Source organism: Penicillium robsamsonii, assembly GCF_028829455.1.
Source record: "Penicillium robsamsonii strain IBT 29466 chromosome Unknown utg000003l_segment0_segment0, whole genome shotgun sequence".
Lineage (NCBI taxonomy): Eukaryota > Fungi > Ascomycota > Eurotiomycetes > Eurotiales > Aspergillaceae > Penicillium > Penicillium robsamsonii.
Window position 1 is genome coordinate 1,310,123 of NW_026643221.1, and position 26,468 is coordinate 1,336,590.

General features: G+C 49.1%; 10 protein-coding genes across 10 annotated transcripts; 3 read left to right on the forward strand and 7 right to left on the reverse strand.

Moving 5' to 3' along the window:
- Window positions 1–464: 464 nt before the first annotated feature.
- On the forward strand, window positions 465–2,009 carry N7447_005226 (GSK family serine/threonine-protein kinase; the record flags this gene model as incomplete). Its single annotated transcript, XM_057229488.1, has 7 exons — window positions 465–510; window positions 563–735; window positions 797–880; window positions 970–1,318; window positions 1,376–1,569; window positions 1,619–1,823; window positions 1,876–2,009. The coding sequence occupies 7 exons, from the start codon at window positions 465–467 to the stop codon at window positions 2,007–2,009; spliced, it is 1,185 nt and encodes a 394-aa protein (XP_057084578.1).
- A 1,192-nt stretch (window positions 2,010–3,201) lies between these two features.
- Window positions 3,202–6,039, forward strand: N7447_005227 (NCBP1 family protein; the record flags this gene model as incomplete). Its single annotated transcript, XM_057229489.1, has 7 exons — window positions 3,202–3,262; window positions 3,329–3,423; window positions 3,506–3,612; window positions 3,669–3,936; window positions 3,991–4,886; window positions 4,943–5,124; window positions 5,180–6,039. 7 exons carry the CDS (start codon window positions 3,202–3,204, stop codon window positions 6,037–6,039), a joined length of 2,469 nt encoding a protein of 822 aa, XP_057084579.1.
- A 1,460-nt stretch (window positions 6,040–7,499) lies between these two features.
- N7447_005228 (uncharacterized protein) lies at window positions 7,500–9,110 on the reverse strand (the record flags this gene model as incomplete). The annotated part of the gene is made up of 1 exon (XM_057229490.1): window positions 7,500–9,110. The coding sequence occupies one exon, from the start codon at window positions 9,108–9,110 to the stop codon at window positions 7,500–7,502; it is 1,611 nt and encodes a 536-aa protein (XP_057084580.1).
- A 3,973-nt stretch (window positions 9,111–13,083) lies between these two features.
- Window positions 13,084–14,751, reverse strand: N7447_005229 (C2H2-type zinc finger protein; the record flags this gene model as incomplete). Its single annotated transcript, XM_057229491.1, has 4 exons — window positions 13,084–13,536; window positions 13,635–13,808; window positions 13,891–13,944; window positions 14,014–14,751. 4 exons carry the CDS (start codon window positions 14,749–14,751, stop codon window positions 13,084–13,086), a joined length of 1,419 nt encoding a protein of 472 aa, XP_057084581.1.
- Window positions 14,752–15,879: 1,128 nt separating this feature from the next.
- N7447_005230 (uncharacterized protein) lies at window positions 15,880–16,284 on the reverse strand (the record flags this gene model as incomplete). The annotated part of the gene is made up of 1 exon (XM_057229492.1): window positions 15,880–16,284. The coding sequence occupies one exon, from the start codon at window positions 16,282–16,284 to the stop codon at window positions 15,880–15,882; it is 405 nt and encodes a 134-aa protein (XP_057084582.1).
- Window positions 16,285–16,880: 596 nt separating this feature from the next.
- On the reverse strand, window positions 16,881–19,193 carry rcoA (uncharacterized protein; the record flags this gene model as incomplete). Its single annotated transcript, XM_057229493.1, has 8 exons — window positions 16,881–16,905; window positions 16,957–17,032; window positions 17,085–17,217; window positions 17,276–17,746; window positions 17,816–18,354; window positions 18,421–18,746; window positions 18,810–18,891; window positions 19,073–19,193. 8 exons carry the CDS (start codon window positions 19,191–19,193, stop codon window positions 16,881–16,883), a joined length of 1,773 nt encoding a protein of 590 aa, XP_057084583.1.
- Window positions 19,194–20,310: 1,117 nt separating this feature from the next.
- On the forward strand, window positions 20,311–21,427 carry N7447_005232 (sterol desaturase family protein; the record flags this gene model as incomplete). Its single annotated transcript, XM_057229494.1, has 2 exons — window positions 20,311–20,579; window positions 20,647–21,427. 2 exons carry the CDS (start codon window positions 20,311–20,313, stop codon window positions 21,425–21,427), a joined length of 1,050 nt encoding a protein of 349 aa, XP_057084584.1.
- Window positions 21,428–21,983: 556 nt separating this feature from the next.
- On the reverse strand, window positions 21,984–23,036 carry N7447_005233 (uncharacterized protein; the record flags this gene model as incomplete). Its single annotated transcript, XM_057229495.1, has 2 exons — window positions 21,984–22,791; window positions 22,978–23,036. 2 exons carry the CDS (start codon window positions 23,034–23,036, stop codon window positions 21,984–21,986), a joined length of 867 nt encoding a protein of 288 aa, XP_057084585.1.
- A 388-nt stretch (window positions 23,037–23,424) lies between these two features.
- N7447_005234 (uncharacterized protein) lies at window positions 23,425–23,875 on the reverse strand (the record flags this gene model as incomplete). Its single annotated transcript, XM_057229496.1, is given in 3 exon segments — window positions 23,425–23,565; window positions 23,584–23,627; window positions 23,728–23,875. 3 exon segments carry the CDS (start codon window positions 23,873–23,875, stop codon window positions 23,425–23,427), a joined length of 333 nt encoding a protein of 110 aa, XP_057084586.1.
- An 899-nt stretch (window positions 23,876–24,774) lies between these two features.
- N7447_005235 (pepsin-like aspartic protease) lies at window positions 24,775–26,246 on the reverse strand (the record flags this gene model as incomplete). The annotated part of the gene is made up of 3 exons (XM_057229497.1): window positions 24,775–25,715; window positions 25,780–26,098; window positions 26,151–26,246. The coding sequence occupies 3 exons, from the start codon at window positions 26,244–26,246 to the stop codon at window positions 24,775–24,777; spliced, it is 1,356 nt and encodes a 451-aa protein (XP_057084587.1).
- Between the last annotated feature and the right edge of the window lie 222 nt (window positions 26,247–26,468).

The following is a 26,468-nucleotide window of genomic DNA, read 5'->3' on the forward strand; positions in this document are numbered from 1 at the left end:
CTCCCGCCCCTCTCTTTTTCCTCTTTCCCCCCCTTCCCGAATTGCCCACTCCGTAAGACATTGGCTTTCATCTTTCTTGATTCTATCTTTTGATTTTGTTTCTTTCAAAATATTAGATCTTTTTTTAACAAAAAAAAAAAAAGAAAGAAAGAAAGAAAAAAAAAAAGGAAATCTATTCCATCAACGTCACCTTTCTTTCGCCCTGAACCCGCCCCAATTTTACCTAACCTTCCCTAGTCTAACCCGTCTTATTTCACTCGATTCGACTTCATTGGTTGAACATTCTCTACGAAAGTTGCCCACCTTCTCCTCTCTCTCTCTCTCTCATTCTTCTTCTTCCCTACTTTTTACTACATTCTTGGCTCCCGGGTGCCATTTTCTCTTCCCATCGGTCCTTCCGCCCCTCCCTACTCCACCCCGGTTTAACCGTCTTCCCAACTTCACATATCTATCTTCTTGCCGCGATGTCACAGAATCGACCCGGGTTGTTCCCAACTTTGCGCATGGGTGGTAAGAAAATATTGATCTACATTACAATGGGTTGGAACTGACCTTTCCCCAGAGGTGATCCGGGAGAAGGTCCAAGATGGACTGACTGGCGAGTCCAAGGAGATCTCCTACACTCAGTGCAAGATTGTCGGCAATGGCTCCTTCGGTGTTGTGTTTCAGACCAAGATGGCCCCGAGCGGGGAAGATGCTGCCATCAAGAGAGTCCTCCAGGACAAGCGGTTCAAGGTGGGTGCTCGACCGTCTCTGTGTGTGTTTGTGTGTCGGATCACTAACCCAGTCTCTTTAGAACCGTGAGCTGCAGATCATGCGGATTGTGCGCCATCCTAACATTGTCGAGCTCAAAGCCTTTTACTACTCCAACGGCGACAGGGTATGTTGTCTCCTGGGTGTCCCACCCGGTCGTCTTTCCGTCCCCCCGTTCCAATGGGCTGACCGTGTCCCCCCAATTTCCCCAAATAGAAAGATGAAGTTTACCTCAACCTCGTCCTCGAGTATGTCCCGGAGACCGTGTACCGCGCATCGCGTTACTTCAACAAACTCAAGACTACGATGCCCATCCTAGAGGTCAAGCTCTACATCTACCAGCTGTTCCGGTCGCTGGCCTACATCCACTCACAGGGTATCTGCCATCGTGATATCAAACCCCAGAACCTTCTCTTGGATCCCGCTACTGGAATCTTGAAGCTCTGCGATTTCGGATCCGCCAAGATTTTGATCGAAAATGAGCCCAACGTGTCATACATCTGCTCTCGCTACTACCGGGCGCCTGAATTAATCTTTGGCGCGACCAACTACACAACAAAGATTGGTACATATTCCTTTCCTGCGCATCATCTTCAAAGCTCTAACATATCTGTTTTTCTAGATGTTTGGTCGACCGGTTGTGTGATGGCAGAATTGATGCTTGGACAACCCCTCTTCCCCGGTGAATCGGGCATTGACCAACTGGTAGAAATCATCAAGGTTTTGGGCACCCCAACTCGGGAACAAATCCGCACCATGAACCCCAACTATATGGAGCACAAGTTCCCTCAAATCAAGCCCCATCCCTTCAACAAGGTATTTTTCCACCCCGTACCCAGGTCTGTAATGGTGCTGACCAAACTAGGTTTTCCGTAAGGCACCACCCGAGGCTATTGACCTCATCTCCGCTCTCCTGGAATACACCCCGACCCAACGGTTGTCCGCGGTTGAAGCGATGTGCCACCCCTTCTTCGATGAGCTCCGCGACCCAAACACCCGGCTACCTGATTCACGCCACCACAACAACCCCTCCAAGGATCTCCCCGCCCTTTTCGATTTCTCACGACATGGTAAAACATCCTCCCCGTCCCTAGAGAGAAACCCCCACTAATCAACCTTTAGAACTTTCGATTGCCCCTGATCTCAACGCCCAAATGATTCCCCCTCACGCTCGCCCAGCCCTCGAAGCTCGCGGTCTTGGCCTCGATAACTTTAAACCCCTTGCCAAGGAGGAGATGCTTGCACACCTCGACTGAGTTGACCAGTGTGTGTCCTCCGCCCTTCGCGAGGGATACGTCTGTTCGTTGTGCCGCCATCTGCACTGTGCGTGAGAAGATTCGACCTGCCAACCAAAGTTCCATCATGATCTCGAGTAAACTCTGAATTGAGAGTGCACTGCCCTGTCTTTTTTCTTTTTCTTTTTCTTTTTTTGAGGACTCGGTTTGTGTGCCTCAACCCTCGGACCTAGTGGAACTTTGGAACTGGTGAATGAGCAGGGAATGGTATGAAGTGGGAAAAGTGCATCCTTTAATGGCTGGGAAGCGGAAACTATGTTTCTTGGTGGTAAGGGCTGATGGTTTTCACGAAATGGGAGGTCATGGCCTGGAGTTTATTTTGAGGTGTCTGAGACAGCTCTTGGGAGGAAAAAGTGATACCCTTTCTGTGCACGTCTGCCTCTGGGGGTCGGAGACTGCATAGTTTCATCGGTCGAGGGGAAGAAACCCCAGACGCAGCAAGCCGATCTCAATCCCGGATGGAGGGGTGAATTTCCACAAATGCATGAGAGATCTTGAAGATTTCTTTCGATACACGTTTAGGGAGGGCCCCTTCTATGATGGTCAATCTCTCGTCTTGCAGCGCTAGAATCCCCGTTTGTTCTTCCCTTTGCGTCCTTGCTTTCTTTTTTTTTGTTCGCAATATCCTTGTATCAGATTCATCGGGCTTGGCTGGTTCCCCGGTCCTCCGACTTACCGGCCATGAGCTATATGTCGTTCCAGTTCTCAAGCAGACGGTTTTCTTTTCTTCCTTTCTTTTTTTTTCGGTAGTGATGCGTAAAGAATAAATGGGATTTGAACAGTGTAATTGTATAGTAGGTGGAATGTATTCTATTACATCCCTGGTTATATGTATACAATCGAAATTCTGTAGGGTTTACACTTTTTCCACTTTTTTCTACCGTTCAGCTATGAATTTGAGAAGGAAGAAAAAATATCTCAAAGAAAGACATCTCACAAGACATGTAGATGAACCACTAAAAAGACATGACGCCGCCTGAGCCAACTCTTTAAGTGAACTATTGTCCGAAAGGCAGGGGCACCGGGTCCGGAACTTCAATTTCCCCCGAGCTCCCCATTCACCTCAAGCTCCCAAGCTGTCACCTTTCCACTTACCCACTGTCTCTATCAAATCCAGTATTATACTGGCTTATTGACTTGGTTCCAGAACACAATGGCCGAAAACGACCGTCGAAACCAGGGCTACAGGGGTGGGCGCAAACGCCGCTACAGAGGTGAGAGAGACATGGATCTGACAAGTTTCCCGGACAACACGCTAACTTAGCTTGTGATTCTCACAGATGATGATGACTTTGATCGCCGCCCCCAAAGGCGCAGATATGAAGAGCCATTGTTCGTCCAGGTCCGACGGCAGTTGCTGACCATTGCGGAATCGGTACGGGCCTCGTTTTTTTCCGCCGCGCGCATTGCGCTCCACAAATGGTTGATATGAACTAACGCCTATGTCTCATTAATAGGCTGCTCGCAGAGCAGAAGATGATGTCCAGGGTATTGCGAAGACAGTCACGGATAACTACGATGACGAGGAAATCCGCCGTGACTTTGTTAATATCTCCCTTGATCTGTACGTGTCGGCGTACTCAATTGATCGTGGAATTTTACTAATTTGGATATGTGCAGCGTTCTCGAACAACCCATGAAAATTCCTTTTATCGCCGGTACGGTCCTGGTCGCACATAGTCTCAAGCCCGAGCTTGGATCGGAGGTATTGAGCAAGGCAGCGGAGGCCTTGCAGAAGTATATTGATATGGGCGCATGGCGTGAAGTCAAGCTTCTTATTCGCTTCTTGGGTATTCTCCAGCCGGTCTATGAGGGTGACGGCATCTTCCCTCTTCTGGAAGAGCTGTTCGCTCGTGCAGTCGATCTCCAGACTGCCTCTTCGGAAGATGTAAGTTGGGTTGTTTCCCTGTGATGATGAACCTTGTCTAACAGCTTTCCTCAGCTTCTGGGCCTTGAATTGGTGAAGATCATTCAGTTCACTATCCCTTATGTCATGCTGTCCCCCGCCTCTGGCTTCGAGGCCCAGGCTTCCGCGCTTCTGGAGAAGACCGACATTATTGCATCTACGCCGCACGCCCTCGTGGATTTGGTGAACTCGTTCAGCACCGAGGAGAACCAGGAGGCAGCTGGTCAAAGTGTTATCAGTTTGATGCAAACTCAACTTCAAGCGGAGGCCAACCAGGGCTGGGAGCTTAAGTGCCTCCCTCGTCCTTGGAAAGACGTCCGGGATGCCGAAACCGATGAGCCCAAGTCTTTCGAATCGGTGGCCAAGGTTCCTTTCCCCACAATCACTGTTCCCAACCCCGTACCAAACGGCCCGCGTCCTCTCTTCCCGGAGGTCTACCTTTCGGTGTATGCCAACCAAGAAGTAGACACCGTCCCTGCGATTACAGACATCTCCTCTTCGCTTATTCGGGACGCACTGGTTGATACTATTAACCTCCTTGACTTCAACCGTGTTGCTACAGCCAAGTTCCTGATCGATATCGACTGTTATTTCACTCCTACCACATTCGTGAAGCGTGCCACGCCTTTCGACCGAATGCGCGAGCTCATTGGAGAGGTGCAGCCGTGGAAGCCCGAGGATGTGGCAGTGGACGCAGTGTTCTCGCAGCTGTTCCAATTGCCAGCGTCTGAGCACAAACTCGTCTACTATCACTCTGTTCTCACTGAGTGCTGTAAGATTGCCCCTGCGGCAATTGCGCCCAGTTTGGGACGTGCAATCCGATTCTTGTACAACAGTCTGGAGACAATGGATTTGGAGCTCAGCAACCGTTTCCTGGATTGGTTCGCTCACCATTTGAGCAACTTCGGGTTCACATGGAAATGGAGCGAGTGGTAAGTAAAAAACGGCAGCTTCTACACGTTGTAATTAGTCATCTAACCATTCACAGGGCTGACGATCTCGATCTGCCCGCCATAGACCCAAGAATGGCGTTCATCCAAGGCGCTTTGGACAAGGAAATTCGTTTGAGCTTCGCCCAGCGCATCAAGGGAACTCTCCCCGATCCCTACCCAAAGTTGATCACACCAGGCAAAGAGAAGGATACTCCCGATTTCAAATATTCCTCCGAAAGTATGTTTACTCCATGATCAAATGGCAGCGAACAGTTACTAACTTGAATTCCCAGTGGCACCATACTCTAAAGAAGGGCAAGAACTCATGCAGCTTATTCGGAAGAAGGCTAGCGACGAAGAAATTCAGCCCGTCATCACAGCCATTGAAGACCAGGCCAAGAGTCAAGGCGTGGATGACCCCAAGATCCCCTCGACAGATGCATTCGTAACCTCACTCTGCTTCGTCGGATCCAAGTCGCTCTCTCACGTCCTTTCATGCATCGAACGCAGCAAAGATCGCCTCTTAGCCATCGGCACGGAATCTCAACGCGCTCGCTGCCAAATCATCACCTCCGTCATGGACTACTGGGTCGATCAGCCCGGTATTGCCATCAACATCATTGACAAGCTGCTTAACTACACCATCCTCAGCCCGCTCTCCGTCCTTGAATGGGCCCTCTCCGAGTCTGTCGCGGCAGGAACCATCCTCTCAAAGCCCCATGTCTTCGAGATGATCTCCGCTACTGTCGGCAAGGTCACCAACCGCATGCGCCAAATCGTCGCCGCCCGCACTCAACCTGGTCTCTATGAGCCCCAGCTCAGCATCATCGACGAGACCCTCGCCCGTGAACGTGCAGACATGCAAGCCCTCTTCAAGTACATCGAGGACTCCATCGTCTCCGTCGCTGCTGGAAGCAACGACGAGCAGATGGAGCGCGGTGATGGCAGCGGCAATCTGCCCGAGGACGCTATCATCCGCCAATGGGGCCGTCGCTGGCTCCGGGTGTTCCGGAGAAAGGCTGCCGTCGAGGAATCCTTCATTTCCGATGCCCTCGCTAACGCTACTCCCCTCGGTACCCAGGCCCCGCCTGTTTCTGGGCGGGAGGATGCTGCAGATGGAGATTTGGATATTGCCGATGCCGATGCGCAATAGAGTTGTCACATATATGAATGTCATCTCGGTCAGGTATCAGCTTACGCATGTTGCGTTCTCGCATTTGATCTCTTTGAACTGTTTCATTAAATGATTTATGTCGCGAAGAGCCTTTTCTTTTCCTTTTTTTTTTCTAGCTTTCACTCTGTATTGTATACTTTAACTCCGGGTCTCTTCGAATTAAAGCCAACAGAAATCTGAAAACTCGTTCGATTCCTTTCGAGTAATCTGCGCCTCCGAGCTAACTTGTCTTGTCTTGGGGCTTGTGGCTTCAGAATTGTAACTTGGCGCTGATTTCAATATAGTATAGGTGCCATGGTCTAGTGGTATGACGACACATTGTGGTGTTAATGTGTTAACTTGTTAACATGTTAGGTTTCCTGTGTCAGCCCCAGTTCGATTCCGGGTGGCGCCAATCTTTTTTATTGATTTTTGAATCTGTTTTCCCTCATGTCGGAGTAATATCGAGATATGTCTCTTTTATGGGGTGTTTTTTGCACGGGTTGAATACACTAGTTTAGTGCAAAATGTACCTTTTCTATGGGATCTAAAATACATTTCGAAGTATCTTTTATACATCTCGACTACATTATTCTTCTTCTATCAAATAGATATGGAGAGTTAGTATAGCTTGTAGTAGGTACATCAATTTAAAGGAACCATAGCAAGGCAATATGAAGACTATGAAAGACAACCTTGGAATTCAACATTGGAGTTCTTGAAGATAGAGGTTTGTCTTGATCGCTTCAAAGAAAGCCTCTTCCTCTAGGTCCTCTAGAGCCAGTTAACCTGTCTCCATGTTATACCTGGGGTCATCTTTCGAATCGACAAGAATTTCGCCGAAAATGCTCCCAGAGTCCCAGAGACTGTAATGAAGTGACGGGTGATTCCTCCAATATTCTGGATCGCAATGTCTTCCAATTCGCTCACGCAGGCTCAGTGAGTGGCCAAAGTACAGCGAACCCTTTTTCTGGCAAGAGGATTTATTGGATGATGAGTTGCGTGCAAGCCATTCACGCTGACGCGTCTCTTTCTTGGCCAGATGAGGATGCTGGCTGGTAGCAGTGGCATGGATGGGCAAGGGCGCGGAGGGTTCGATTTCTGGACCATATCCAGGTGTGGGTCGATATGCACGTTAACAGTACGTGTTTACTTATAACACTAAGTCACCGGGAAAACAATCGGCCCGATCATACACTAACGGCTGTTCTTGAAGTACTGAGCGAACATCCGTCTGCAACAAGTGGTCCCTTGTGACTGACGGCCTGACCTGCACGGCGTTGGCGAGCCAGGCGGGGATTACGCTGAAGCAGTTTTTGGCGTGGAATCCGGCGGTGAGTAGCGATTGTGTGACGAATTATTGGTTGGGGGAGGCGTATTGTGTTGGTGTTAGTGAATTTGAGATTCGAGTGTGGTCTACCGGCCAGGATTGTTGATTCTGTACATTAATCTGATGAGAATCAGATATAGTCCTCCGGATCCTGCTCCCTCTCTTCCACAAACTCAAAAGCTTTCCACTCCATGTTCTCCCCATCTCCGCCCACAAGATCCTCAAACGCCTTGATGACTCCGTCCTCCGGCCTCCAGTCCTCACCGACCTGCCACGTCACTTTTCCTTTCCCATCTCCAACGGCAGGCGCCTCGTATCTCACCCCCCATCGGAACACAACCGTCTCCTCCTCATACGAAGTTGGAGGCACGTCATCACTCCCTTCATACTCCTTCGCCCTCTGCTTGGAGGGCTGCCACGTAAGCCACGTAAACAGCTCGGCGTCTCGAAGGGCGGGCATCTTTTGCCGTTGCAGAGACGAGGCAAACGCCAAGAGCAAAGGGTTCATGCGTTCCGCTATGGGGCGCAGACGGAACATGTCGGGGTTGCGGAGGTCGTATATGTCCGGTGCGTCGCCCCGGTACTCTTCCTCCTCGTCAGACATCAACTCGTGCGTCTCGTCGTCGTCTTCCTGGCCGGGCGGGTAGTGCTCCTCTCTCGTGATGGCGAACCCTGTCGCGTGGGGATCTTCCCCTCGCGGGCCGGAAAAGTACCAGCTGCCGTCGGGCGCGCACGGGTGGAATTCCACGTTAAGGTGCCGCATGTGTGGCCATGACAAATCGTCGCCACCGGAAGGAAAAATATCTGGGGTGATGAGCGCGCAGACGTCTAGTTCCTCCAGGCGACTTCCCAGTTCCCGCAGGCCAAGAGACACAGGGTCCATGCCTTCAAACTCGTTGGTCGAGGACGATGACGACATGCCAACAAGATCGGGCATCTGCGCCGCTTGGTCCACCTCGTCCCAATGGGAGCTGGGCCTCCAGAACCAGAGACGGGCTTTGGTGAGCGAGGACGCCAACAAGGGCATCGCATGACGCACAGCCCGCGCGAACTCGGCGCGGTCATCGCGCCAAGGACCTGCCCAGACGCGGGAAATTATGCGCAGTGCCTTGGATGTGAAGGCAACGGGAAGGCGCTCCCACAGCCAGGGGCAGTCCAGCTCGCGGAGTTGAGGGAGGCGGGTGGCGAGTTCGAAGGGCGTGCGTAAGGAGACGGGCCGCATGTTGATTGGGTCAAAGGTGGAATCCCGGTCGGGGAGGATGCGCAGTTGAGTGACGCGGTTGAGGAGGGGCAGGCTGTCCGGGTTCTGGACGGTGAGGCGGCGAGTGTGGAAGGCGCGGTGCAAGCAGTCTAGGTGGGGTTCGAAGGACTGGTTGGAAACGCATATGACGGGCCGAAGGCATTCGTCGGGGCGGCAGAGGTGCATGTCGTCCGAGGACGGTTTGTCTGCCATGTCCTCGAGGTCGCTCAGTGCGTTGAAGAAAGCGTGCATTTGGGCTGAAAAGTGGGCGTTGACGGTCTCGAACTCGGCGGGCGGCTCCCTACACGGGAGGGGCCCGCCAGGCCGATTGAGAAGCAGCGGCATTTCCGCCTCGAGTTCGCACGCGCCAAAGACGATCTTGTCGCGTCCGGGCAGTAGGCGCGCATTGCAGGCGCGGACATTTTCGACGAGGGATTTGAGGATGGCGTCTTTGGAGGGCGGCGTGGCCACCTGAATGTGTTGGGACGCCATCGTGGACATTATCTTGGAGTGGTACTCGGTACCGTCGGCATGGCTGATTGGTGTTGTGTGAGCCTGTGATCTATGTAAAGGGAAGAATCCAAGAAAGAGCCCCGGGTGAGATCAAGCTTTGTACGCCATTTGGAAGTGATCTAAGTGGGGCTCCGGTCTTTTTTCTTGCCCAATCGCCTCCAAAAGTCCCTATTCCAAGATCGTTCAATTACCTAGGTATTGAAGTGGTCGATATATCACCATGTGTCCCGGTTGGAAATGGTCGAAAGATCCTTCTTCGGCGCCTAGATTTCTCCAGGATCGGGAGAGTCGGAAACATTAGTAACGAGCATGCCTAGGAATGGCACTTAGCAATCAGGGAAAGTACGTGGAGGCTCCGAGGCGGAGACGATGCATGGGGAGACGCTTGCTTAGAGTCAGAAGATAAACGGCATCCCCGTCGACACCAGCCTGAATGAATAAAGTCACTTTACTACGCACCAGAGTTTATCGGCTGCTCTTGGGAACTTTATTAGATAGTCCAGGCTCTGTGCACAAGTATCAAGAAAGTGAAGATCTTGAAGATGCGTATATAGAGAAAGAATCACGTGATCTATAGATATGATTGATTCCCAGATGGCTTTATGCTGTGGCGCATTGAGAATTGACCGCGTACTATAATGGGCTTAAGTACGGCTGAGCGGACGGGGTGCCCTGTTTTCCAAACCCTATGGTCGTATGTGGTTGGCAACTGGGAAGAGTAGAATATGGATATACAATAAATACCGAGTTTGGATATCCTTCGTATGAACCTTACATGCAAATTGTACTTACTCCTTGATATTTACGCTAGCGTACAGTCTCCGCTAGATACGGGATGGAATATCTGCGTCGCTTGAGGTATTTTCTCCCAAGCAGATTTGGAAGATCCCTGAACTTTGGACATTCTGTAAAACAGAGCCAGCAAAACGTAAGCCGAATACAGAGTACCACTTGGGGCAGAGAGAAGAGGGTTGAAAGCAACCTCACTGAACAAATCCTCCATCTTAGCAAGGAGCTTGGTAACTAGAGGTTCAATTTCGGCACTCTTCAAAGCCCCAAGACAGCACTTCCAGAGTACCTCTCTCACCTTGATGCGTACAGTCTTCCCTCTACATATATAATGGAATATTTGCGCAGTTTGAGTTATTTTACGCAGAAACAAAAGAAAGAGTAAAGGAGGAGCAAAGGTTGATCCGTAGTATTCGACGAGAAGGTAAGCTATCTCAATGAATCTCCGCAACCAAAAGTCTGTCTTTGGAGGCCTCTGTGGTTTAGCGGTCAAAAATCCAATTGACCATATTTTTTCAGGCAAGGTGTTGGACGGGCAATCCGTTTTTGCAAATCATTCCTGATATCGTCTTTTTCTGTTTGCGAAAGGCCAAAGCCTCAAAAGGCCATACAGCACCAGCACTCTGAAGTGCAATGCCCCATACCTTTCTTTCCCGACAGAGATCTGCGTGCGCAACATCCACACCCCCGACTACAGCATCATCTAGGAAACATGTTACGAAGGCTTTGAGTAGATAGCCATCCCCGTCTTCAGAGGGCAGAAGGAAAAGTAGATCGTCACCAACGAGGCCTCCTATGCTCTTCAATGCCTTCAATGTATTTGCGTCGGGCTGTAGAGAGTAATTTTTGCGTGTTACAGTACTGCTCAGCACCGGCGCTATTCCATGCTGCTAGTTTAGCTGGAATATTGATGGGAATCAAGTTGCCAAGTATGGTCCGACGAGCCAAACATAGAACTAATCAACAGCAGATTTCGCACTGTCCTCGTTCGATCAGCTCGTTTACGGTGGCATCCTGTATTTCTAAATATTTTTTCTGTTTTTGAATTAATAGCACATCACATCGTCACTCGGGAACCTATACTATAGTCAGGTTATAGTTCGGCTTAAAGGGCCGTAGCTTCAAAGGTTGCTTGTTTCTCCAGTCACAAGCCAAAAGTGGGTCAACTGGTAGGTGGGTGTTCGGTTCACGGTTGAGCCGAGGTTTTGAAGCACTGGCTTGGAGGAAAATATCTTGAGCCTCTGCTCAGTTTTTACTGACATGAGAAGAAGAGCTGAAACCAAGGCGATGCAAAAAACAACAGGCAAGCTTGGTCATTGTACAATACCGACCGACATGATTAATTTAAGAACGGTTGGGAATGGACAGTCTTTGGTAAAACATTGGGAATGGACAGTCTTTGGTAAAACACATGGTAAATGCGATAAATTGCAACTGGATATCTCAAAAGCACCTGTCCATATGAACCTTTCTAGCCCAATGCTTTTTACATAAAATCTTGCCACTTTGGGGAAATTAAGGAACTCATAACTCAAATCCATATTCCCAGGGTTAAAGACGTAATTTTTGATACTGTGACAGTACGAATTTTTGATCCTACTGGTGGCTACGGGTCATCGATGACCTAACGACATAGGGATTCGAACGGCTACATAGGTAATACCCGAAGTAGCTTAGCGGGAGTGTGTCATACAGATAAGCTTTTATAAACAAAAAATCCGCCATACAATTATCCCGATTTTAAGGAAGTATATATATACAAAGGGAAAAAAAGGATGGGCTCCTAATAATTAGGAACCAAAAAAGAAATGGCGCCACCCGGAATCGAACCGGGGCTAACACAGGAAATCTAATATGAAGAAACACCACAATGTGTCGTCATACCACTAGACCATGGCACCTTATTAATGAAAGAAGGGCCAGATTTAGGGTCCATGAAGCTAAACCATGCCTATGTCTCATCTTTGGCACTTATAGGTAATTAGTTGGCATGCATATCTTCTACTATAATATAAGAAAAGCAATAGTATGACATAGTCCTGTAAAAGTATAAGAGGATTCTAGTGAGAAGTTAAAGATGATTTATAAATGGAGCCCTAGGTAGGTAGTGTAGAGGGCTATTAATAAGCGTTTAGTAATAGATAACATTTAGTTATAGGTCTGGGTGATCTATACCTCCATAGGCCCACCGCACTGGTCTAGAAATCTTTAACAAGTACGTGCATAGGTATGAATACCCCATAGTTGAGGTTTAGCTTAATCAATGCTAAATTTGGGCTTCCTTCCATCAAATAAGGTGCCATGGTCTAGTGGTATGACGACACATTGTGGTGTTTCTTCATATTAGATTTCCTGTGTTAGCCCCGGTTCGATTCCGGGTGGCGCCATTTCTTTTTTGGTTTCTAACTATTAGGAGTCCATCCTTTTTCCCCTTACCTATCTATCTATCTATCTATATTAATTATATATAACTCTAGTTATTAATAAGCATCGAGACATTTTTTGTTTCTTAAACTTATATTATATAGTAAAGTCTGACCGCTCTAACACAAATAGTACTAATCATGTATCAGCCTCAAACTACATAGAATAGGTGCCATGGTCTAGTGGTATGACGACACATTGTGGTGTTAATGTGTTAACTTGTTAACATGTTAGGTTTCCTGTGTCAGCCCCAGTTCGATTCCGGGTGGCGCCATTTCTTTTTGTTGTCAATATTTTTGATTAGTACATTAGGATCTCTTTTTGTTTCTAAAGAGCAAAATCCCAAGTTGCCGGGCACGAGGGAAGGAAGGCGGTAGCAGAATAGCACTGTATAGCAATCCGACTAAGTTGTACAGAACTATAAAAAAAAAAGCAAAGAAACCAAGATCCTGTTCAACCGTACAACCTAGCACGGGGATATCCCAATTCCAAAATACATATGGAAAGTCCTCATGAATCGTATACACCTTGATAAACCCTAAAGGAAAAGAGTAAAGGAGAAATAAGTGTGAAAAGACCAAGTGGGATTTGGATCCCCTTCCTGCCTAGAAGAAAATGAAATAGAATAGAAGAAATTAACGATAAGAATCACAGGGGAATCAAGAAAAAAAGAGGGGATATCACAAAGGGGTGTGCAGACAAATACAAAGCAATATAAAAATAAGAAAAGGCCCGAAACCAAACCCAATCAAGGACCGTGACCGTGACCGTGACCGTGACCGTGACCATGACCATGACCATGACCATGTCCATGAAGATGATCCCTGCGATCAATATAATAAGGCTCCCCATCATCACCATCACTGCTAGAAGTATTATAAACGGAGAAACCATCCTCAAAGCTTCCACGACGCATCTGCACCTGCATCTGCATTTTCGAAGCACCCTCTTCAGACTCAACAGACTGTATTCGATCCATAGAGTCACAGCTACTCTGTCCATCGGACCGTTTTGTCGTCGAGATCCGCCGGTCCTTACCACGGCCCTTGATGCCTTTGTTGCTGTTTTTGTATAGCCCGGCGAAATATATCCACAGTTCGCGGTCTGCGAGGTTCATGTTCATCGGTCCGTTCTCGCCCATTTGTGAGAAGCGGACTGTTAGATTGTGGAGTGTTGCTGCGTGGAATTTGTTCTGGTGGGACTGTTTTTGGGGGAGGGTTGGTTAGCTTTTGTTTAAAGAGGATATTGTATGGGAATGATGCTGACATAGAGGGGATAATGGGGTGGCCAAAAACTTACCTTGAGGTTGCCTAACTGGGTAAACTGTTTGCCGCATTCATCTAGACGGCAGTCGAACCGTTTAGACTGGTCATGGGTGAGCTTGTGAGCGCGGACGTTGCCTCGCTGGGCGAATCGCTTATGACAGATTTCACATTGGAAGGGCTTTTCGCCCGTGTGTCGTCGCTGATGGGTCTAGTTTGAGAAACGTAAGTCAGTGTCTGCCTCGTGTGTCGTAATCACATAGTGCGGCAGCTGGAGGGGGTGTTGTGCTTACCTTGAGGTTGCCTTGTTGCGAGAAACGTTGCCCGCATGAGGGCTCCTTGCATATCTGCCACATCCGAAAATGATTAGTTGCTGATCCTACCAAATCTTGTGTAGGAATATGCCATGTACTCACAAATGGCTTGTCACCTGTGTGTGCCCTAATGTGGATGTCCAAGTGTGTTTTCTGCGCGAAGCTTTTGCCACAGCCTGGGAGGTTGCAATTGTACTTGCGCTTCTTGCCTGTGCGCGATAGCTGGCCTTCGTTGGCATGGTAGCAGCGCGGTGGTGTGGGTGAGGCAGTCGGGTAGGATACGGGATAGGCCTGTGGTGTGGGTGGGGCTAGATGTTGGAGTGGTGGCAGCGATTGCTGGGTCGGTGAAGAAGCATGTTTCGCCTGGATTGCCTTCATCAGGACATCCACGTTGGTTGAGAAGGCGATGTCAGCGGAAGTTTGCTTCTCGTCTGTTGCCCCGACTGGTGAACTGTGGCCTCCAGTTGAAAGCTGCACCCGTGGACCATGGTCAGGAGTAGACTTGACTGTCTGGCTGATGGCATTCTTTGCCGGAGGAATCTCTGGAATAGACTGCAACGGTTGTTCCGTTGTGAGACGCAGTGGTTGCGGCGGTATCGGGTGCTGACTAGGGACAAAGTATTGCTGGTAGGCATTCGGATGTGCATGTGTGTGACCCACGGAATGGGCGAAGCTGTAAGGCAAGCTACTCGGGGTCTGGTAAGGCAACGAGTATGGTGTTGTTTGGTGTGAATAGAAGGGAAAGTTCTGGTTCGGGGTCGAGTCCATCGGGCGTCTGTGTGCAAACGGAGCCACAGCATGGCCGGGGAACTCGTAAGAGACGGGCTCTGCAGTCTCCATCTTTCACTGTTCGTGTGGTCTTCCTCTCAGTATCAGAAAAGCAAGGATACCTTCTCCCTGCGGATCTCCCACGAGATACCAATGTAGCTCAATGTATACTGGTCCTCAGGATGCGCTAGGGTGGGTTTTTCCTGTGTAGTCTTTGACTAAGTTCTGAAACTCAATCCCCGGTGATATTTGGGTTCTGGCTGGTAACGAGTTGCTTTTCAAGAAAGCAAGGATAGGGACAATAGACAAACAGGCTGGCCAAAGCGCAATCAGTCTATAGATCTGGGTCTATATACGAGGGGAAATGAAATAGCAAATATATGCAGGTCATGCCGTGAAGAGGAATATAATGATTGACAACTAGCGATGATCTTCCGCATCGACCGTGGCGCCTCCCGATCTAGATATACCAGGGCCCCAATGCAATGGCGGGGACAACAGGGGGAAGGGAGTCAGCCGGTGAGAAGAGAGTCGAAAAGCCCCATTTTGATCGTCTGTATAACGTTTGGGGAAATGGTAATTTTTTTTAAAAAAAAGGGGGGAAGAAAAGGCAGTTCAAGAGAGGATACATGCAATGCGCACTGTACAGTGTTTGATTCGATCTCCGTAGGCCGGTGATCCTAGGTGATTGAGGCGACCTGACTCCACCGGGAAATAAAAAAAAAAATCAAATCAATCGGGGACGAACTGGGGTTCCTGGGGTTCCTGGAACCCGAAAAGGCCCTGGAGCCCCCGAAGCACTGGTGCATTGCATGGTCCATGAGATGCATGGTTTGCTTTGGACGCATCCATTTTCTGTACCACGAGGAATAGTAATTCTCATTAGTGGTAATGTATTTGGACACATTCGGTGTGAAAATGTGTGTCAGTCACACGAAAAATATACTCGTAGCCGCGACTGGCGACGAAAGCCTTCTCAGACTCCTTATAGTTCCCATACTTCTCCCATAGTCTGCACTTCCTGTGACTGATATTGTTGAAGTGACTGACATCTGTCAGACTCAATCTCCCCCCCCCCAAAAAGAAAGGAAACACGCAAACTCATCGTGCTGTGCATCTTTCCCCTCGAGGAGACGGGCCGGGCCTTCAAATCGCGGAATTCTCAAGTGGACCGTGATCGACCTGCAGTCGACATGTAGATTATTCAGTCGATCTCGGAGTCAGCAATCGCTCAATGGCCAGCTGGGCCGTAATTACGAGTCCCAGGATGCGCCATCCCGATAGTCGCCAATAGTGTCCGATCTCAGCCCATCGAATATCCCAGTTAGCCGCCCATGGCCCTAGAAAATTCTGTCCGGTGATCTGAGTCTCCTTGGAGAGCCAATCAAATTGTTCCTCCAGCCAGTGCGATCTGTCTCTCTCTCTCTCTCTCTCTCTCTCTTTTGGGGCAAGTGGGTGTCCAGGTGGGAGTCGATTTTGGCCCCCGTAGAAGGAGTCAGCACGGGCTTTTGGTCTAGTCTCGATGTTTTTTGCCCCCTTAGACTGCACCAAACGGCTTGGCTCATGGGTCACGTCGATCGTAACCACTCGTGGTCTTAGCTCCATACTGGGGGACGATCCGAAAAGTGACAGCCATGGCAATCTGACACGAGTGGTAACCCTGCACGACCTGCGTCGAGGTGAGGTATCGAGACTTGATAATGGTTCCTGCAGGGATGCGACTAGTCTCCATGAACTACTTCCTGAATGGGCGAAGGCACCTAAATCTGCATACACGCCGCGTTAAACATGTTTTGATGAAAATTGGATCAGCATGTACATTTCCATAGGAAGATCTGAGGTGTATTTTACCAATCTTTCCATTAAATAATATTCAACCCAAGAGTATTCAAAGTATTCAAAGTTTTTCGGAGTCAAAGAGTATTCGGAGGCTCTGTGGTAATTCAGACGGACAGGGATGGTGTTGTTGGGAAATTCAGCTCGTTCCAGAATGTGTGTCCGTGTGACCTTTTACGTCTACAACATAATATACAGCTGTTGTAGTTATATACCAGGTAGTATAGAGAATGGCAATTTTGGAATTGAAAAAAAGGTGTTCACGTATACACCAAGGTGTATAGAGTAAAAAATAGAAACAAATTCAGCATAAATAAAGCCCATAACCAAAGCAAAAACATCATACGCCCATAGGATCAACCCTTTCATCGTCCAGTGTATGCCGAGTATCTAGAAAGGAGTCAGCTTATGATCTGAAATACAGTCAGGGAAAATACTTACCTCCAGATTCGTGCACGCATGTCTCCACTGCCCGTCGCGAACAGGTTGCCAGTAGGACTGGGCGCAACCGAGATGACTATTTGGAGTTAGTTAAGAGATAAATAATGCATGCAAAGGTTAAAACTCACCAGAGTTCTTGTGGCCTTGAAGCATCATCTGGGCATTTCCAGTCACTGGATCCCAGAACTGAACACCGCGGTCCTTGGAACCACTCATCACCCAGGCACCATCGGGTGTCAGGCAAACACTGAGGACAAAGTCCTAAATTGTAGTCAAAAGTTAGCTTCTGCCCGTCTCCCAACGTACTCTTAGATCTTACCTTGTGGCCCTCGAATGTACGAATACACTTGCCACCCTTGATGGCACTGTGAGGGTGCATGCCTCGGGGGACAGTAAGCTCCCAGAGCTTGATAGTCTTGTCCAGACTGCCACTGACAAGGTCGCGGCCGTTGGGCGCGAACGCGACCGAGTAGACACTGTCCTTGTGGCCATCTGGGTTCTCCAGACGCTCCACCAGGTATCCAGTTGTCGTGTCCCAGACGCGCACGCTCTTGTCCAACGAACCTGCAGCCACGTAACGGCCATCCGGAGACATAGCCACAGTAGTGACACCATCCTCAATGCTAAGGGTGTAGACAAGCTTGCCATCGAGAATATCCCAAAGGCGCACGGTCTTGTCTCCACTGCCAGAGGCGATGAATCGACCGTTGCCAGCAAAGTCCAAAGAGTAGATATCCTGCTCGTGTCCACTGAAGATGTGCTTGATCGTGCGCTGGTTGATATCCCAAACCTAGAACCAATCGCATTAAGTCAGTGATCTTCCCATATGCTGCTGATCCCATATAATCCGAAAACTTACCCGAATCTGCTTATCCTCAGCACCAGTCGCAAGATACTTTCCATCCGGACTGAAGCAAACACTGCGAATGTACAAGTCACCGTCCTTATCGACATTCTCGTCCTGAAGAGTGGCCACGTTCTGACCGGTGGTCACGTCGAAGATTTGAGCCGAGCGGTTGCAGCCTGTAGCCAAGTACTTTCCATCACGGCTGAAGCGCACACAGCAAACAACGCTATCGTGATTCAAGTGGTGCACCAGCTCCACATCGAGAACACGCTGGACCTCAGGGTTGAACACGGCGTACCAATCGGAACCCTCACGCTTCTGCGACGGAGGCAAATCATCGGGGTTCCAGTTTGCCAGCATGTTTCCTGGGCGTTCGGCGGTGCGGCCGAGAGGGGGGTTCGGAGGAGTCGGGCGAGGGATCTGAGGGGATGCACGAGGGTCCGGGTAGGCGATGTGCGTTTGCTGGGGGGTACCTGGGCCTGGGGGAACGCGGCCACGGCCCTTACCAGGGCCCGGGGATGCAGTAGGAGGCGGAGGAGGAGGCCCATAGCCTGGGAGATGAACGATCCAAAGAGTCAGCGGACTGGGTGACCATTTTCATAAACACAACGACATACCGTTCACAGCAGCGCCAGCCGGATAGCCTCCAAAGGAGCTCTGCTGGGGTTGCGGTGCGCCAGGCTGGGCGACCGAAGCAGGCTGTTGAAGAGGATGCTGGGGAGGCTGCTGATCCTGGGGGAGGGAAGGGGCAAGACCGGGGCCACTACCTGGTGGGTTGGTCATGATACCGCCAAACAGATTGCTGGGGCCGTGGCCCAAGGCAGGCGGAGGAGCCTGGGAAGGAGCTGTATGAGCCGCAGCGGGTCCGCCGATGTGGGAAGGGATGGTTTGCACGCCGCGTGACTCGAGTTCGTGTCGCAGCATTCGAATTTCAGCTTCGTAGCTAAAAAAGAAGAAGATACGACGTCAGAGAGGAGTGTTCGAGCTTTCGAGGTAAGGGACGAACTCTTGCTTGATCTTGATCTGCGCCTGTTCCAGCTGATAGACCTTCTGACGGATCATCTCCATCTCCTGGAGTTGACCAGTCACTGCATGATCTGTCAGTTAGATAACATTTCAGCGAATGTCGGAAACCCGTGGAGCTGCAGCCATTGGGGGAATGAGCTGACAGCTGTATAAAACGATTGGACAGGGGGAGGGGAAGCTCTGAGGCGCAAGTGGCCCGAGCATAGGGGAGAGGTAACACAATATGTTGGAAGGGATACATACACTGATGTTCAAATTCACCGGTGTTTCGCGACTGGCTCTCAAACTCCTGGCGCAGTTGATCCAGCAACTCCGTCAGACGGGAGTTGGGAGCGGGTACCATCCCGCGATGAGCGTTGTACATGTTGGGATATTTTTTTCCTTGTTTTTCACAAATCACAGAAGGACAAAACGGATGTTCGGATGGCAGCTCTAGGTCAGCGAATGGGATCGCAACCAAGGTTTTGACCTGGACTCAATGATCTTGATCACTGAGGCTTCAATGCTTGGTGGATAGCACCGCGCAGCTAGCCACAGCGATGGTGGGCGGTACAGTATAAGCTGGGGGATGAGAATGGGGGTGTAGCGGTAAGAGGGGTGGAAGAGGCTGGCAGATGACACTTTAAAGCGGGAAGGTTTGAGTTTGGGGGGAAGGGCGGCAGTGGTTTGACGCGAGAAGCGAGTTCATAGGCGAGAAGCGCGGGTACACTATTTTTTTAATCTTGCACATAATACTTTGTATAACGTATAATAAAGAAAGAAAATGTTCAGGCGATTAGATGAGTACTGTATATACTCTATACATATATGAGACTAGAAGGATATAGGATTCTAGTTAAAAGTCCAAAAGTACTTTGTGAATGCGTATATTGGAGTACATGGATGGACCCAGATCGAGAGGGTTCAAATGTTCATATGAAACCTGTATTTTGTATTCCGGCTGAAGATACCCGAAATACAAAGGAATACTTGGATCTACACCCGCAAGTGCGGGCAGTGGAGGTACCTCTGAGTACGGGAAGGGAAGTGGAACTGGCTCGTGCAGTACCAATGTGGTACAATTACTTGTCATGTACTTTTTGTCATCGCCTGACCTATAAGGCTAAGAGCCACAGCATGGCGCAGGCACCAAGGCATCAACTGTGGCAACCAGGGGTATCGGTGTTCTTTTCTTCTTTTTTAAGCTTCTATCTCTTTTTTTACTCTATAGACCATAAGAGGTTATATGAAGTGATAAAAAAAGAACAAAATTGTACTTTCATATATAACACTATCCATTCATAAAATAACTATATCCCGCATCATACCATCCGCCCCTGGATGAATTGGCTTATTAAGAGGTGGCATCGCAACGGCTGTGGCGGTTCCGCGTTGGTGTGACTATTTTGTTATTCGCCGTGGATCTCCTTTTTTTTGGTTCCTTCAAATACCTCTCAATTCCTCTTCCCTTCCACCCCTCCACTCTATCTGTGCCCTCAATCATGGATATCATTCTCGAATTATGGGACACCTTTATTGGTGATCGCCTCTATTCGGCAGTCCTCCCCGCCTCGCTCTCTTCGTCCATCTCGCTGCCGGCCTTCGTCAATGCGGCCGCGAACACTTCAATGGCCCTTTTTGGACCGGAGCCTTATGTCTATGAACAGGCTACACAGATGATCTATCTGGAGCCCTCGAAATACGCATATCTGAGTGCTTGGCCCAGGAACAACATCTACCGTCAATTTACAAGCTTTTTCCTGATTACTTGGTAATGCGCCAATCCCTTCATTTCTTATCGTCACTTTTCCGCAACACAAGAACTAACAATCAATTAGGCTGTTTGGTCTGCTCGTCTACTTCTTGGTCGCATCGCTTTCGTTCATCTTTATCTGGGACAAGACAACCTACAACCACCCCAAATTCCTCAAGAATCAGATTGGTATGGAGATCAGACAGGCCATGTCCGCAATGCCTCCAATGTCCCTCTTGACAGCACCTTTCTTCGTTCTTGAAGTCCGCGGATACGCCAAACTCTACGACACCACCGCCGATGAGCCCTTCCCGTACTACAGCCTCATCCAAATTCCCTTCTTTATCTGCTTTACCGATTTCTTCATCTACTGGATCCACCGTGGTCTGCACCACCCCCGCGTCTACAAGACCCTACACAAGCCTCACCACAAGTGGATCATGCCCAGCCCTTATGCCTCGCACGCCTTCCACCCACTCGATGGCTGGTCCCAGAGTGTCCCATACCACGTCTTCCCCTTCATCTTCCCTCTGCAGAAGTTCGCTTACGTCTTCCTGTTCGGTTTCATCAACCTCTGGACCGTCTTCATTCATGACGGAGAGTACGTTGCCAACAGTCCTATTGTGAACGGTGCTGCCTGCCACACCATGCACCACCTGTACTTCAACTACAACTACGGACAGTTCACCACTTTGTGGGACCGTCTGGGTGGCAGCTACCGCAAGCCCAACGAGGAGCTTTTCCGCAGAGAGACGAAGATGGGAGACAAGGAGTGGAAGCGACAGGCCAAGGAGATGGAGTCGATCCTCAAGGATGTCGAGGGCGAAGACGATCGCAGCTACACTTCCGACAAGAAGAACCTTTAAAATGACCCGTGGACGACTACATCACGTTCTTCACGACTTCACAATGCTTGCTTGGTTCTAGACTGCAGGGACCAATCCGGGCCCATCATAGACTCCGATAGACGGGCTGTCAGCGCTTTCTTGGCCTGAGTTTTGGGTTTGGGCTTTTGCATCCCTGTTGTTCCCCGTGCCATTTTTTACACTAATTCAAGTACATTAATTCGCTCTGTGCATCTCTTATTTGTTTTAATACTTCAAAAACTGACCACCAGCGCTCTGCCTTGTTGGTGATCTACTCCATTCTGTACATAATGTTCTGTTCTTCTTTTTTCTATGGGCGGTCCAAATGCACTTGGTTGGTCTTTCTACACATTTTTCTTTAATGCGTTGGCAAGTTCAAGTGGTCTTAAGGCCGAAAATGAATGCATATGTATGATACTTTCGAATCTATGAAACCACAGATACCAAACTAGTATAAATTTATCCATAAGATTGAAATTAATATTAAGAGCCACCAGCTTTTTTTTTGTTTCCATCAACTACCCCAGCCCCGAGAGCGATGGACACCTTGTGTACGCTACTGGAGAGTCTGTATGATGACAGCCCGCGATCCGTCAGTCACATGAAACCCATTATCAGCCAAATCCTTCTCTCGACTCGGCCAGACCTCCGCACTAAACTTCCCAGATTCCGCCGAAGCAAGTCGCTTGTGAAGAGCAACAACTCGATTAGCCTGGCTAGAATCCCCACATTCCAGCACCGTAAGCTTAGCCTTCAACCTGAATGCCAGAGTGAGAATGCGGTGATAGAAGATATCCTCAGGCATACAGTCTTCTATCCTGGAACACGAGTATGGAGGTACAAGTGCTAGCTTGGGCTCGAAGCGCCGTACACTGCGTGCAGTGGTGCCGTTGCGGAACTCTGTTTGAGATATGTAGGGCGGGTTGGAGATTAATAGATCACATCCACTTTCTTGGTCGGGTGGTAATGTGTCCAATGCTCCAAAATTTTGGAACTGGGCTTCCAGTATTGACTCAATGGACGGTACTGAATTGTCATTGCCATTCCCGAGGACATCGGCGCGGCGGAAGCGGATGTCTGTGCCTGCGCTGGATGCCAATTGGCCCAGTTGCAGATTATGCTCGAGGTTATCCTGGGCGAGGCTCAATGCTGTAGGACTGATGTCCACTCCTGTTATCTCCAGCTGCTGGAAATGGGGAGCAAGTAATGCGTGCAGAAGAAGTGGTATGCAACCTGTGCCTGTGCAAAGATCAATGACGCGCAAGGGTCTCGCCTTGTTGGGAGCCTTGGACGCGTCTTTACGGTCCAGAGCTATTTCACGGACTAATTTGGCCGCTTGATATGTATATGATTCAGTTTCTGGCCTGTGAAAGGTTGTCAGCGAGAAATTTCGCTCTTTTAGAAAGTCGATATACAGACCTTGGGATCAAAACGCCTCTTCGGCAAAGAATCTCCAAGTCGCCAAACGGCTGATCTCCAAGGATATATTGGAGAGGATATCCTCTAGATCGCATCTGGCACATAGATCTCAATCGGCTCCTCCATCCCACCTTGGATGAAAGAGACTGGCTATCGCGAACTGCCCGCTCACGTAGCCAGCGAAGTTCATTGCGAGCAGAATCGATCGTGCGACATTCCTTGAGAAGTATAGGCAGAAGATGATTTTCCCGTTGGGCTTTTATGATGACAGAAAAGGGGATTCGGGGCATTATGGGAATTCGAGGGGTGGTCGGTCGAGGAACTTTGGTGCCAAGGAAATTCCACCTGTTGATGCCAAGATACAAATCATATACATCTAGCAAAGAGGCAATATATTTTTCAGTCTTATTGTTTACGTGGGAAATGAAGGGACATTAGATAGTTGTTTCAATTACCCCAGGGTAGGAGAAAATATCATCGTCCACTGCTAAAGCCCAATCGCGGTGGGTATACAAGATTTTTTTTTCCATAATCTCATCCCAGTTGAGATCATTGTCGTCCTTGCCTACACAGAAGCCCTAGGTGGGTTCCACCTGGCGTGGTTTTTCTTCAATCTGGAGCTTCTCTACAAAGTCCTTGTAGACACTTCTCTCGTCCATCATATTCTGTGGGGCATGGAGAAGCTGCGCTGCATCGGACTGAGAGACACGACCCAATCTCTAAAGCAGGTCAGACACCATACCAGGGCTACCCTCGACAGTGATATCGTAAGTATCAGAGACTATGTTCACTTACAAGTTAGCATAGACCCTTTGAATACTGACGATATTCAGAAGGAATGGGAAGGGACCAGATTGTGTAGATTGGAAACGTTCACGTACTGGACTTGACGGAGGAGGCAGGGCTAGAGGCCTCCACAGAGAAAGTAGCAGCGGGAGGTAAAGGAGGAAGGTGAGAAAGAGGCTGGCTAGTATGTATACATGTATAGGCTTGGATTTTCGCACAGAGTGGAAGTGTTTTTTTCTCCATTTTGCTTCGATGCGATATCAGAGGTTTGCGCAGTCAGAACCAACCCCTTAGTTGTAATGATCAGGCTTGACTCGCTGTCTCCCTGCCTCTATGGCTTTCACGCATCAGCTAGGCTACAGTCGCCGCTATTCTTGCCAGAGCTCGGGGTGCTTCACCCGGTCTCGACATACTTCGGTGATTGCAAATATGTCGCTTGTTCCAATTTTGTCCAGGTATCCACCCACCCGTGCGACCATCTAGTTCTCGCCGAATATCACTTTGCCATGCGGAGAACGAGTGAAGACCATCGGCACTACACATTGGGGATCGGAAGTGTAAGAGCTTTCAGGTATTGCGGTAACCTTCGTGGATGCAGCAAATGGGATATCGTTATCGGCAGCCATTGTTAGTCTTCGAATGTTGATATCGAAGGGTGTTCTGAAAGTGGAGAGGATTCGGTGTGTATGGGAGTGGAATGGGTGATGGGATGAGGATTGATATTGATTGGGGAGGTGGGAAAATGGGAAGGAGACCTGGAGGTAGGAAAGAACTGAGAAATAAAAACACTCCCGAGCGTAACCCAAGTCAAGAAAGACACTTGAATTCGATTAAGATTTATGTAATGAAACGCCATATAGATCCTATTAACTAATACTAGATGGGTTGATCTCTTCTGGTAGACACATATATAGCCTGTCATGTTTGACCAGTCATATGTGTAGACAACTTTCTACTCTACATGTACACTGCTATATTTGGATCAAGCATTGAATAATTCAGATGCCGTACGTTTCATAACACATAACTAGAGGATTAGGAGTATGACAGAAAAGAAATCTAGGTATCTTCCCAGACTCCAAATACACCACAGGATGCAAGATATATACATAAAAAGAAAAGTATGTGATCATCCAACGGCCTCACAGAACCAACATAGCTCCAACTCCGGCAAGGCCGACAGCCAGGTGTTTTGGCATACCTGTCACCCTGGGAAGGGCCATATTCCCTGTAGCAGTGGCAGTAGCCGAGATGCCGGTGGAGCCATGCGGACCTCCAATGCGAGCAGCGGCGCCACCAACTGGCGCGGTCGTCACTGGGTTCGAGACTTCACTCGCACCGGGGACGGAATCACTGCCAGTCCCAATCTCCAAGATATCACTCTCGGTGACGTTGAATCTGGTGTTGGCGAGGGAGATTTCATTATTGGCGAGATCATACACCACGTACGCACTGCGGAGGAAGGTATCTCCCAGGACTGCCGTGCTGCCTCCCGCGGGTACGATACCGAAAACGCAGGCTCGCTTGCCGTTCTTGAAATACAGATCGCCAACATCGATAATCATCTCGTCGATGCCCACGTCGATCGTCGGGGATGAGAAAGTGTAACTGATGGTGATTTCCTGCTCTGCTATGCTGCATTCAACATAGGCAATACCGCTGTCCGCCTCATAAGAAACTCCGAGATCGTCGTAGATTTTCTGAACAAGGGCGTCTGGAAGGTATGAGAGAGAGCTTCCCGAATCCAGTAACACGCCCACAGGAATGGAACTCGAAGAAAGGGCTATCTCGCTGGATGAATTGGTGATGGAAACGTCAGTGAGCGCAATGATGAACTCCGCATACTGTCCCTGGAGCTTCTGGATGGGAACTGTCTGCAGGGTGCCGTGGTATTTCTTCGTGTTGACTCCACCAAACAAAATCGAGCCTGTGCTCGCTTCCAGGTCGTTCAGCCAGAGACTGTAGGCATTTGATTGGATTATTCCTTTATTGACCATTGCCTTGGGCAAGTTGGCATAAGGCGCGTCTCCATTTCTGCCAACCTGAACTTCATTCGCAGGATATCCTATGCCCAGGACACCCTCTGTACACAAATATTCATGTCAGCTCTATAATAATTGGCGTTATATCTATCGCGAATCACTCACCCGGAGAACCAGACGAAAACCCAATGCCGAATTGGAAGTCTTTGATAGTTGTGCCTCCGATGGTAAGAGTGTCGGAACCATAGTCTCCGACGGCGCTAGATCCATCGGCATAGCTAATATTGAAATCAGAGTTCACAAATGAATATGAAGAGGAAGCACTCGAGTTGAAAGTACCCGATTGGGCACAGGCTGCTTTGGTTGATTCACAGAGAGTAGAATTTGGCGTGTTGCACCACAGATCACTACTTCCAGTGTCGAGAACCAAGCGTAAACTCTGCTTCGGGGTACCCAGCGTGACACTGCAGAAATATAAAGTCTCCTAGTCAGAAACATTAGCATCAAAGTGATGATGTTTCTAAATATATGCGTACCTCGTTGTCTAATGCTTGACTGACTGTATCGGCACGTTTCCTCCTTGCTTGATCTCTAGCGACGGGGTCGAGAACATCCTTTCGTTGAATATCCATTTGAACCACTGCGGGATTATCTCTTCGATGAAGACTTATACCCCAGACTGGCAGTACTAGGCCAGTGACCAATAAGATCCATGCATTTTTCATAGCGCCGATCGTCCTCGAATTCGGCCGAAATGTGAGAGATCGACAATATATTCGTTGAACTGTTTGATAGATGTTGTCCCAAGAGGCTGAGTAGTGACTTGGAGCAAGTTAGACAAAGATAAAGAGAAA